This window comes from Bombus terrestris, chromosome 11 (assembly GCF_910591885.1).
Source record: "Bombus terrestris chromosome 11, iyBomTerr1.2, whole genome shotgun sequence".
NCBI lineage: Eukaryota > Metazoa > Arthropoda > Insecta > Hymenoptera > Apidae > Bombus > Bombus terrestris.
In genome coordinates, this window is record NC_063279.1 from 12,436,404 (window position 1) to 12,449,519 (window position 13,116).

General features: G+C 29.3%; 3 protein-coding genes across 7 annotated transcripts in view; 2 read left to right on the forward strand and 1 right to left on the reverse strand.

The window, feature by feature from the left end:
* The first annotated feature begins 433 nt into the window (after positions 1-433).
* Positions 434-2,972, forward strand: LOC100644901. The gene is made up of 4 exons (XM_003399109.4): positions 434-582; positions 1,241-1,430; positions 1,734-1,948; positions 2,430-2,972. The coding sequence occupies exons 1-4, from the start codon at positions 568-570 to the stop codon at positions 2,586-2,588; spliced, it is 579 nt and encodes a 192-aa protein (XP_003399157.1). The 5' UTR covers positions 434-567; the 3' UTR covers positions 2,589-2,972.
* A 481-nt stretch (positions 2,973-3,453) lies between these two features.
* Positions 3,454-9,013, forward strand: LOC100642613. The gene is made up of 4 exons (XM_003399091.4): positions 3,454-3,683; positions 3,767-3,913; positions 4,415-4,480; positions 4,550-9,013. Exons 1-4 carry the CDS (start codon positions 3,546-3,548, stop codon positions 7,307-7,309), a joined length of 3,111 nt encoding a protein of 1,036 aa, XP_003399139.1. The 5' UTR covers positions 3,454-3,545; the 3' UTR covers positions 7,310-9,013.
* Positions 8,246-13,116, reverse strand: part of LOC100643584 (protein kinase C and casein kinase substrate in neurons protein 1) — a 58,390-nt gene continuing 53,519 nt past the window's right edge. For all 5 annotated transcript variants that reach the window (XM_048410154.1, XM_012313567.2, XM_048410155.1 and 2 more), the window contains 3 exons: positions 10,878-11,044; positions 10,310-10,470; positions 8,246-10,142 (listed from right to left, as the gene is read on the reverse strand). In XM_048410154.1, coding sequence (XP_048266111.1) covers positions 10,030-10,142; positions 10,310-10,470; positions 10,878-11,044 — 441 coding nt within the window. In that variant the 3' untranslated portion in view covers positions 8,246-10,029. The remainder of the gene's footprint in view (positions 10,143-10,309; positions 10,471-10,877; positions 11,045-13,116) is intronic.

Sequence of the window (13,116 nt, forward strand, 5' to 3'; positions counted from 1 at the left end):
TCGTTACAACGTTTTCCACGCTCACTTTTCCTCTAACATCTCTTGGTAACGCTCACAAACATAACATATCTTGACAATGTTAATAAACAATCACCCCTCACGCCGTCACGTCCTTACCTGATGTCACACTATCCCACATACATAGGTATTTTTATTGCATAGATTTTCCAGATATAGAATTTATTTAATTGAATTTTATTTTTATTAGTTTTTTATAGAAAATTTATTTAATATACTGGAATTTTATTCAGATATAATTGTTTGGTAATTTCAATAAAATCTTTCTTTTCACATAATTTCCATTGAAAATTAAAGCAAAAATTGATAACAGATTCGATCTAGAGATGTTTAACGTGTTACAACATATTATAATACCATCATTACCCCCTTTAATTATTTTACTATGAAAAGGAATGTTTACTATGTTCGAAGAAGCGCCAATGTTAAAACAGGTTTAACACGTACTGCCTCCACCTTTTCGTTAGTTTCTTATATTACTTTCACTGGCAGAGTATCTCAGTTTATGTCGATTCGTCTATACGAAAGTGTCGACTCATAGCAGCCAGGATGAGAAATCTAATGGTATGTACATCAATTTCACCATATTTAATATCATCATTGTTTAATCCATATCAATATCATTATATAATTCTTCGTAATATTTTGATCGCGCCATTATATTTAAATTTTTATTAACTAAAGCATCAATTAATTTCAATGTATTTTAAACAAGTTTCGTTTCATTCAGTAAAATATTTGATATGTGAAATTTAAAGAAAGAACTAAAATTTAAGAATAGAAATAATAAATACTATTACATCGCGTTTTGATTAGTTGGTTGAAATTATTATTCCTGATTCCGTAATCAGTTTGGTATTTATGTGCTTCGTACACAGGTTTCATCTTTCATCATCTGAACATATGATTATTAATTTATTCGTTTCTTATTATTTCACATAATTACAATTATTGATTAGTTTTTTATTTTATAATTTTTATATCTCTATAAATATTGTCTATGAACTTAAAATAGCAAGAATTGCTAATGAATATATATATATTCTTCATATTATTTTTAACTAAATTGGTAAATCTATTGATAATTTAAAACATTCATCTAATAAACTAAATTCATAATTGTTACTCAATTGTAATTGTACAAAAATGACGTCAACTTGTATTACATTCGACTAATTGGTCGGTGTACATAGCTAATTAGATTACTATACTTTCGAATCAGATCGCAATCGTTCTGATTAGCCCCTGCCTGGGGGACGTATCGCATCTTTTGTCAGAATATTCTACGACGACTACAACTACTCCACCACCGCCTCCTAGACCTTACAGTTTTCAATACCAGGCGGGACGATATCCTGGAAACATTGATCGTGTTCATCAAGAGAGTGGAGATGGCGCTGGACATGTTCAAGGTAAATCGATGCCTCTTATGAGATCATTATTACAGGTTATAATTATTATAGATTATGGATTTTCATGCATTTATGCGGAATTTAAAAACATAAAAATACACAGAATGCATATAATATATGAAGATATATAAGATATTTACATATTTATTTAACTTCTGTCTTGTGTTTATTGTTTTATATAAAAATAATTTTATTCGTATTTGTAATCTTGTTTGTATTTAAGACAAATATCGACAAATAATATATATTCAATTTATAAACTGTCTTTATTATATAAATAAATTGTAATTGTTTATATTTTAGGTTCTTATTCCTTCATCGATCCCAAGCATAAAATACGAACAGTTCAATATGTTGCTGATGAAAGTGGATTTCACGCATCTTTAATAAATTATGAAGATACTATCGCTCAACCTATCGATTCTGAAGCTGTGAGACTCGCAAAGGAAAGACATTTTCGATTATACCAGAAAATTGCCGAGTCAAATGCTCATGGAGTCCCAGTCAATCTACCACGGGTAATAAACTTTAATTGTGTCTTTTAACAAACAGTAATAATTAAATTCTATGATCGTTTAATTACTACTTGGCTGAAGGATTATTACCTGGTCTGCATACTACGCATTTACTGTTTATTACTCCTTATTAAATGTGTCGTTTTTTCAATCCATTGAGACGTAAAAGAATCAAATTAAGATTTGAAATTATTGATAAATTGAATTGTAAATATATCATTAATGAAAAAGTACGATGCGTTGATGATGGATATATCGAAAGATCCAAAGTACAGTGTAAGACAATTTTCTACCTAGATTGCGGTTCTTAATTATACTTATAAAAATATGAATTTTCACATAGATATCCGCAGTCCAATAATAATTCTATCCAAGTTTCTTTTATCAGTCATGAACAAATATACTCGATTGAGGCTCAATTTTATTGCTAGAGAAGATTCGGTACGGTAGCTTTCACCCGATGATCGTGTATAACATCTTACAGGATTCGGCGAGTGTGGGGAGAGCAAAGGACAGACATATTCAACTCTACCAGAAGATAGCCGAGGAACATGCAGCAATTGCAAATCAAAGAGAGGCAGCACGACTAGCTTACGAAGCTACTTCTGTAGTAAACGATGTAAATCCTGACCATGCGTATTAAACTTATTATACTTGTTGACGAAAATTTAAAAACACGATGGCATCGAGTATTACTTTAAATGATCACTTTTAATGCTATTACGAAAAATTATGAAAAATGAAAGTTCATTTAATATTGAAGAATGAACTTAATACTCAAGAATCTAGATTTAAGATTTAATGTACAGTCTATTTAATCTAATTAAATTACAAATTTTAACCGCTCAATAATAATGTATGTTTATCATTATGTATGTTCTGCATCTCAGATAATATGAATGAAATCTTAATAATTCAATGTATTTATAGATTTTGTTGGGAATAACGTTAATCTCATATGTTTTAATTTGTTAACATTTGTTATTGTAACATTAGATCAATTACAATTAAAATACGAATACCTCTACAATACTTTTTTATCTTAAAACAGAAAAATCTTCAAAAAAACTTTCTCGAAAAATCGCACACCCCGCATCAATTCAAGTAAGCATCAATTCAATTCTTTACCAGAATATGGCACACCAAGGGTGCATGAAACGGTAGTTGCGACCACGATCGTATAAGCTCTATAAGTACACATTTATTCATACATACTGTAAATACCTAATAGGTCTGGCAACTTCCGTGTTAGGGGAAAGATACTTAGTGATCAAAAAATGTTTCACAAGTAAGGTGCTCTAATCGATTTGTTAGAGTTCGTATCTACTACGTCGTGTAGCGTGATCCTGCTTTTAACATGTTTATATACATTAATTAAATATATTTAAACTACGTACACTAAAATAACTAGATATGAATTTTCGCGGGATTTTTCGCAACGATTCGTGAGTCATGAACATATCATGAATAGTTTTTTTTTGATAATATTTCGATCTATCGATATTACAACCGCTGTAGTTCACTCGTAACATGTTCAGAGTGTTCCGTATCAATACAGATACGCATAATCATATTTTGTATTTTGGAAAAGTTTAGCAAAATGTCGAGAAAACGTAAATTATCAACTATAAAAGAAAGATGTCGTATATGCCTCATTGACCATGGATGTATGAAAAATTTATTCGATGAAGTTCTACAATCGAAACTAAATGATCTGAGTAAATGTACTTCTATCAATGTATGTTTACACCATCTTTTTAATTTTTTGTAATTAATTCTATACTTGTTTGTGCCTTATAATAAATCTTCTTTTCTCTTTAGATTAAAGAAGAACATGGAATGCCAGATATTATTTGTCATATATGCCTCTACAAATTGGAAATGTGGAATGAGTTTAAGGAGCAGTTTATACGATCAAATCAAATGTTGTTAAGTCAGTTGGAACTCATAGAATCTTCTGATAATGATGTAAGTTTATTTAGCATAAACCTTAAATTTTTAATTATATATATTTAGACATATTTAAGAATATAATGGTGTAAAGCATAAGGTTAATTTCACTATTAATGTTCATAAGATAGTGTTTTACATGTATTATTATAAAAAACTGATTATATTTCTTTGTATTATGGTAAAAATAAAACTGTAACTTAATTAATTAGGAAACTACAGGCACTAAATACGTGTCAAAATACAAATTCTTAAAATTTTTATTTATGCCATTATAATATATAGTCTACCATTTATATATAGAATGTTCCAAGATTTAGTGGTTCAACTTTGTCAGTATATTCCATGAATTTAAATACAAAGAAAGTGTTATGTATAAAGACTTGTAAAATATGCTGACAAAGTTGTACGTTTAAATTATGACATCCTATATAGAATAATATTCTCTTACATATGTCTATTAAAATAATGTCTCATAGCTTTATAATTTTGTTTTAACTTTATAACTTTAATTTAAAGACGATAAAAGCATGCAATAACTTGCATCAAAGTGGAGAAGATAGTCTCTCGGATACTTTTGATAAGGTAATACTAATTGTAATAATACATTTTTTTAATTAATCACATACAATTTCATAAGAAAATTTATTTCAGAAAAAACCAAAATTAGATGTGCCACCATTAATACCTTTACAGTTTACAAATACAGAAAACATAACAAATCAAACGATGCTAAAGGATATGTATATATCTGAAGATGACGTTACATCTTCGAAAGACTCCTCACAAAAAGCTCATGATGCTTCTAATGATGATAAATGTAAAAATGACGAAGAGCAAGAAAATAAAGATAATGTTCAATTAAAACCAACCTTAGTTCCAATGAAGATCAAGCCATTAATTGGGAGGCGTAATATAACTGAACGAAGGAAGGCGTCGACCAAAAGATGGGTTGCAAGAAAAAAGGCACTCCTTGCAGCAACAGGAGAAGTTGTTTCAGATACAGATTCTATGGCTTCAGACGATACACAGCTATCACCAGTACAGAAAGCAAGAGCAAAGACAAATATGGATAAAGAACTTGAAAAGCAAAGAAGATTGGTCAAAGTATTAGAAAACTTGCAAAACACTTTGGTAGATAAATATGAACATGATAGAAATGATTTTGTGAGTTTAGATAGTGATACGGATACACATAAAACAAGATCTCTTAAAGACATAAATTCTGATGGTTCTTTAAGTGGAGGAAAAAATATATCTGCTAAAGGAAGTATTAAACAAGATGAAGCAAAGAAAGATACATTTTTCGAAGACTTAAAAGAGAAAGAAATTCTTCCTAATTCACAGTCAGAAAAAGTTGTTCAAAAAAAATCACAGAAGAAAGATGAAGCGGAAATAACTGAAGATACATTTACACCATATTCAGTAAAATCAGAATTAGAAATTGAAGATGCTACATATATTGTTACATCTACATTAATGCTCGCTGGACCCCATTATTTAAATAAAGCAAATTTAAATACTTTGTCAAAGGAATCTAAAGATGGTAGTATTGAACAAAATTCTCAAGAGAAAAATACCGATATTATCGATGCTGTGCAACTTCGTAGGATAAATCCAATTCCAATAGATGCTAATAATAAAAAATGTGTCGAAAGATGTTTGAATATAGAAGTAGAGGGAACAGAGATAGAAGCATTAAAACGCATACAAATTGAGTTAGCAGGTTTTGTAGAGAAAGAAATGAAATACAGATTATTTGGAATGAGTAATGATAGTATAAGAAGAGATAAGATAGGAAATGACTATAAAACTTCGTATCAAACTCTAGATCAACAGTTGAAAACTATAATAGAAAAGACTATAAAGAAAAATTTCGAATCGTCTATGATAAGAAGTTGTGGCACTGATCGTAATCCATATTCTCAACAATTTGGGACAGTCTCTCCAGCGTTTGTAAAGGAGGCAATGAATTCTAAAAAGTACCAACCAAAAGTCATATTAAAACGTTTGGACGTTACAAAAGAAAATAAACTTTACAATATTAATAATATGCATGTTTTAATTAAACGTACAGTTAAGAGCAATCTTGGTGGGCCATTTAGTATGGTTTCTCATAAAAGACAAAGTGTACCACCAATAAGATATAATGATTATAATACTTCCGCTTTGGATTCTGACTCATATTTATCAGATGAAACTTCTGAAACATTTAGGACTGATAATAATGTACAAAAGTCACAAGAAAATAAAGAACAAAATAGTGTCGTAAAACAGGTGGATGAATCGAAAGTTGCGTATTCTAATACTACTAAAAATGAACATCAAATAGAAATTCAAGAAAATATTTTTAAAGTTACTTCATCGCATAGTGAAAAACATATATGTGGTGTATGTGATCAATCATTTGCTAGTCGTAGTGATGCTATTACACATGTTCGTATGCATAAAACAGAAACCACTATATTGCGACATAATAAGCACAAAATGATGCGATGTAAAAGATGTCATGAAATAGTAGAAGCTAGATTCGTAAAAGCTCATGTATGTAAATCTACGAAGCAATACATTCACAAATGTTATGTATGCAATTCTACGTTTCGAACTGAGAAACTGTTGGTACGCCATTTAGAAAGTCACGATCAGTCTGAATTTAATATAGAAAACATAACAAAAGGAGAATCTCAGAAGTTAACAAATACAAACACATCACAAAATTCTAAAGACACAGTATACTCAAAGTCAGATAAACTTTTGAAAGCAGAGAATAATCTAATTATGAAGTTAGAGACTTCTAGGACAGGAATAAGTATTGAGAAAATAGGAGTAACTAAAGGAAGAGGAGACACTGTGTCAGGAACAGAGAAACTAAAGGAAACGTATACTTGTTTCGTATGTGACAAAATTTTTACAGATGAGGAAATATTAAAAGATCATTTACAAAAGCATTGTGATGATATGAGCGAGGGTGATCAAAGTCCTGGTAAAGAGCAGTATCAATGTGCAATCTGTGGGGACTCATTAGAATCTGAGGATGTATTGGAAGCACACGTTGAAAAACATTTGTTTGATGAAGAGGATGATAATCCCAATCTTATTAGTATTGGCAGTGAAAATGATAAGTCAAAGGATGAAGTCTATCAATGTCTGCAGTGTACAGAAGTGTTTAATTCAGAGATGTTATTAGAAATGCATATGCAAGCTCATGAAGAAGAAGCTGCAATAGCAGAATGGGAGAAACAAGGAATAAAAACTTATGAATTTCAGTGTATGATTTGTGATGAACTTTTTGAAACAGAAGAGGATTTATCGGAACATTTAGATATACATAATGAAACTACGCATGTTTGTCAATTATGTGATAAACCATTTTTCAGTCTTGAAGACTTACAGAAACATGTTGCAACTCATTAATTTAATTACTCTTCACATAGACTGAGAATTCCGATGTCTTTACATTAATTACTTACTACATATAATGTTGTATGTAGCAACTCCTGAATTTGTAATTTATAGTGTAATCAACAAAGTTTTGTTCACTGATATAGTATATATAAATGTGTATAATAACATACATTATATCGGAATTTAAGGATAGGTTTCCAAATGCATGTTTATGTTGCTTCCATTTTGGTATCTATTGAATTCTATTCCACTTCATCTGCAAGTAATGTTTAACTTTTTCTACATTAATGCATCTTCAGATGTTCGTATAATTTAGAATCATCGAAACTAAATGTAAACAATATGGTTATTTATAAATTAAACGTAGGGATTTTGATTATGATAATTACTTTAGTGTACAATATTCTTCACAAGCTATAAAAGATTCCTTGACCTATATGTACATATACTACACAATGAATAGACGATATTTCATATATAAGTGTCGATATACATATATATATATATATAATATCGATATATATTACACGTGTGTTATATATATCGCATATAATTTGTTTTTCAACATATAACGAATTATAATATCAAAGCTAACTTATAATACTTATCATAGATTAGAACCAGGAGCGATTAAATGAACACTTGTGTAAAAATTGTAATCTGTTTCGTTCAGTGAAATTTAATATGTATGAAATTTAATGACTATCCAAATATATGTTTTTACACAACATAATGTTATACAATAATTTCTTTTTTGAAACAATTTTCACTCAACTGATATACATTTTTAATAGTTTTGGCCAAAACCATGATTATTAAATTCAGTTTCGCAGTTAACACACGAATTTATCATACCACAGTTGTTTGTAAACTTAATTGGCGTTTATGAAAATGTATCGACGCATCGTTGTGATATTTGTAAGTGAAAATAGTTGCTGTATCATGTATTATGTAATATTTCGTATATATGCTATTTATTAAGTTATACATAATAAATTTTATACACAAACTATAGTCTATTTAACAACATCATGGAATCGCGAACACTCTTTACAGAAAATAATTTGGAGGACTAATGATGTAAACAATTACAAAAATCAGTCGCTGGCTGAATTGTAAATGTTATTATACTCTACTATATTTACATAAATATTGTGTATAGTAACACGTTATTTACTCGTGACGAATAACTAGCATTTATCACTATATACCATGAAAACTTGACTTGACTTGTAAGTTGATTCTCCTGCGCGCATTATAAAATAAAATAATATTTAAATAACAAATGACTTCGTTAATACTAACTCTCAAATTTGTCTCGTCATATAGAAAATTATAAATGCTTTTTTTCTTAAACCATATAAATCTACAGTTCGTTCAATTTCATAATCACTCCGCAGCATTGTTCTCAATATTAACTTAAACACGTGTTTCTATACTACAAATATTTCCTGAAAGCATATATTCGTGAAGGTACATCGATTAACTTAATAGCAAGTAATTTGTTACGAAAGTACATATCTAACAATCAAAATTTTGCGCTTTCACTTCCATATTTTTTCAATTGTGTTACATCTACCAGAAAATGGATAATGATTATATGAAATACCTTCAGTATTATATATTTCGTTTTATATAAAATTTTTCGTTCAATTAAAAAAGATATTATGACTTTATTCTCATAAATGATCAACATTGCTTCAATATAAGAAATTATGTACAAAAAAGCACATTAACCAATGACGAAAACTGCTCATTATAATCTTTTATAACATGAATATTCTCATAATATTATAATTTTTAATTATAATATTTTATTTCTTATATATAAATAATTCTCGTTCTCCCTTCATTTTTTTTCTCAACATTAGAATATTGTAATTATTAAAAAAAAAAAAGAAAAACAACAAAGAAAAAGATTGGACAATTCTGGGTCCCAAATTTTATTTACCTGGTACGTTTTATGTACGTATTCGACTGTTTTTTTTCACTTTCTCATCATAAAATCTCAACTTCGCTAAACAATTGTAACTTTACATATCGTTTATGTTCTTAAAGCTATTATATACAACGATACCATTCGGAAAGAATAGGTTTTAATAGTATCATTTGAATAACAATAAATTAAATATACTTTTCGTCGCGCTAGCCAAAATATTTCATAGCAACAATGCTAATAATGAGTCGAAAAATGTTTTGAAATTGTACAGTGTCTCAAAAATCTAAACTTATAATATACTCGTGGTGTATGTGTATCCATCTTATCGTTTAGCGCTAATTTATATAGATGGATATAGAGAATCCTAACTATCTATGGAAACCAATTACCCATCAGGAGTAAAAGTTTCGTTTTTTAAGTTCTATCGTATCGACCCTACATCGATCTGAGAAATAGAATGAAGTAGATGTATGCATTTTTCCCTTTTCACATTTATAACAGTTTTCTTTGAATTTCAATCGTAACATCGAGCCGTAAGATTTTATAATCTTTCTCGTCTTTTTCAACGCTCATTATATATCACACAAAATGAACGATCCCTAATATAGAGTCTCATGTAATTATTATTTAACGACATTTACAAATTTTCTTATTATTTTTTCAACGAACTTGCTATTTCGTAAAGAAATAAACAACAAAACAAAAATTTCGTTTTTTCTCCTTTGCTTTCGTATGCGTTACGTGTTAAGTAACTAACAATGTTCATGTAATTTGGCGTTATGTGATAGCCTTACGGAGACACAAGTTCCACGTAGTTTGCTGGATAAAGACCCACTCTACCGTCTTTTCGTCCTTTACACCATCCTTGTTCGTCTTCGTCTTCTAATTTATCGAATACATCGCCTATGAAAATTTAAAAATTATTTGAATCGTATTGTATATACATGCATATAGGGTGGTCCATTTAACTGGACCAGCTAAGAGCTAGGTTGGCTTTGTATAATAAAATACTTGAATATGTACTGTGATTTAATAATACGTATATGTTGCATATATAGTTTATATAATACCTTGCTTAAAACTAAGTTCATCAGCTTCGGCTCCTTCGTAATCATATAACGCGCGTACAAGAACACCTGGTTCTCCATTATCTACCAATGGTTCGCCACTGTCTTCATCCCATTCTTCTTCCTCAAATGGATTTGATTCTTGCTTAACATTTGTACCATTACTGTGGGGAGAAAAATTTCTAATTTTTATTCATATTGATACACTAGCTTTGTTTATGTCTATATACTTATACAGGTGTACTAATATATAAAACAATGTAAATTAAAAAATCCTATAATTAAATCTGTGTAATTAAAATTCCATCATTTAATAAAAAATTTTTAATAGTGATTATTTGTGAAATATAAAACAGTATAAAAATGTAAATTCTAGGATTTAATAAGATTTTTCTAATAGTGAATTATTATTATTATTAGAGAATAGTAGAAGTTTAGAAATACACACATAGTTTTGAAGATCTTCAATTTAATGAATAGAAGATGAAGTTTTTCGTATTTAAAACAGAGAAATCGAATTAACCATATTATTATTACTAATTCTTATTATGAAATTATTTTGAATGCTTACGTCATCGTGGAGGTCCTGTTTACAGCATTACCATCATGATTGTTTTTCTCTGAAGAGTGTTTGCTGGAATTCATCGTGTCGGTTTTGCTATCCCCATGGCCTCCATCTGTTGATATTACCCGGGAACTGGGCTTCGATTTTGATTTGTTATTAACTGGTGGGTACTCCTACGTTAATGGAATATCATTATATTTATTACATCATTGTATATACATCATTCTATAAAATTTAAAGTTACATTTGTGTATATATATATACAATTTTATAATTTAAATGTGTATATTAAATATTTATAATGTTATCTTAAATCATGCGTGCAACCAATTATAGTATATCTAACAAGTTTTTATCTCTGTACCGACTCACGAAAGTATTTGAACATTTACCATAGAAAATTTGTATGTTCGGATTGTGTTTGTTATGTAAACCATTTTGAACTGTCATTAATACAGTAATAAGAGACGATTACCACGATCATATTGATTTTGAAATGAATTTAAAAATGCATGTAGAATTTGTGCCTGTTTTTTTGACACATTTTACTGACACATTATGGTGGGTCATCGGTTCGATTATTTGTGACACGTTTATCAGCATACTACTTTATTTACTATAATACTTTCGTGATCTCTGCGAAATATATATTTATGCATTGTACATGCATATAATTGTACGAAATGTCTTGTAATTTTTACATATGCTTTGAGACTCATTATATTTATCAATATAGTCATGAGAGCCAATAAAATTTCACGATGTCTCGTACAATACACATAATATATTCATAAACGGTGTTTGAATACTTTTATCAGGCTATGTGTATTTATTAATTATTTAATATGATAAGCACATATATACAATTATAATACCTGTTTGCAGTATTTTTAATTTGTTATTTTTAAGCTTAAGAGTATAAGCTTCACATATGATGAACATTTATTATCATGTTATAAAAAGTTGTATCATAATAAAAAAAAGAAGTGGTATAATTTAAGATGAAACGAAAACGAACTTATTGGAATGGGATGAAGTTAAATTGCGTCGCACAGGTATCTATTACCTACGAAGATCGTTGTCATACATCATGCGGTAACGAATGTGGCAATATACGTATTCGTTGTTACAATGGATGATCGTAATTCACACTTACGGTTGTAACAATTTTTTCGTGCGGATTAAATGATTTCTGGTTGCAAGCATGTTTATTTTAACGCTTCGTTTCTCTATATAATAATAATAAATAAATACGTATACTAACGATCGTGTTTGTTAAACGTGCGAGTAAATATAGAGCGAATTTACTATACAGGTCTGTCATTCATAAATGTGTTTAATACAGGTATTCTTCAATGGACGAATCAAAATAACTAAAATCAATTAGCAGAAATCATGTAGTATCACAAGAGATCATTATGCAGTCATGTAAATTTAAATATGAATATTCAATTTCATGTAAGTCCAATTTCATAATTGTATGTTTTTCTAAAGTTTTCTCCATTTTATTACAAAATTTTGGAGATTCAAGTAACAAGCCTAAACATTAAAAAATATCCTACATATATGAATCTTGTGTATTTTTATATATTTGTTTATACTATAGTTTGGATATTTTATATATTTTGTGTATTTGTACACCTTTAAATTTCTTACAGATGAATAAATATTTACAGTATTCGAAGTTCTTTTGTATTTTGACACGCGGTATCAGTTTGCTGGTCTTACTCATTTACGATCGCCTGCATAATGGATGCACGTTCGATTCGCGTCATCGGCATGCATTATAAATAGATAAAGAGATTTGAAACGACCTTGCTGACATTACACCGCTAGATCTTTACAATCATCTGGATATTTTCATTACACTTCTTGGAAAGCGTCGACATGTTTTAATAAAATTCTCTTTACAGAGGAGACGAGGAAGAAACGTGTAACTTCAAGTAAATTCAAATGATATCTTCCTCGGTTAACATATTAATCTTATTGCAAATTCGCCCCAGAATCGAACAGTGGAAACATGCTCGGCGTGTATTCGCGATATAGATCTGCGATCACGTGCAAAAACAAGCGCATAGCGGGTTACGGTTAATTCAGTTAAGTTAGGCGAGCCAGAAGCTGAAAAAGGAAACCCATTCTCGGTGACCTCGTCGTGTTTGCCTGTTACGACACTATTTCGTGGTTCTTGATCAGTAAAAAAAGTTCATTTTCTTTTTTCTATGTGCGTATACGTATATATATTTGT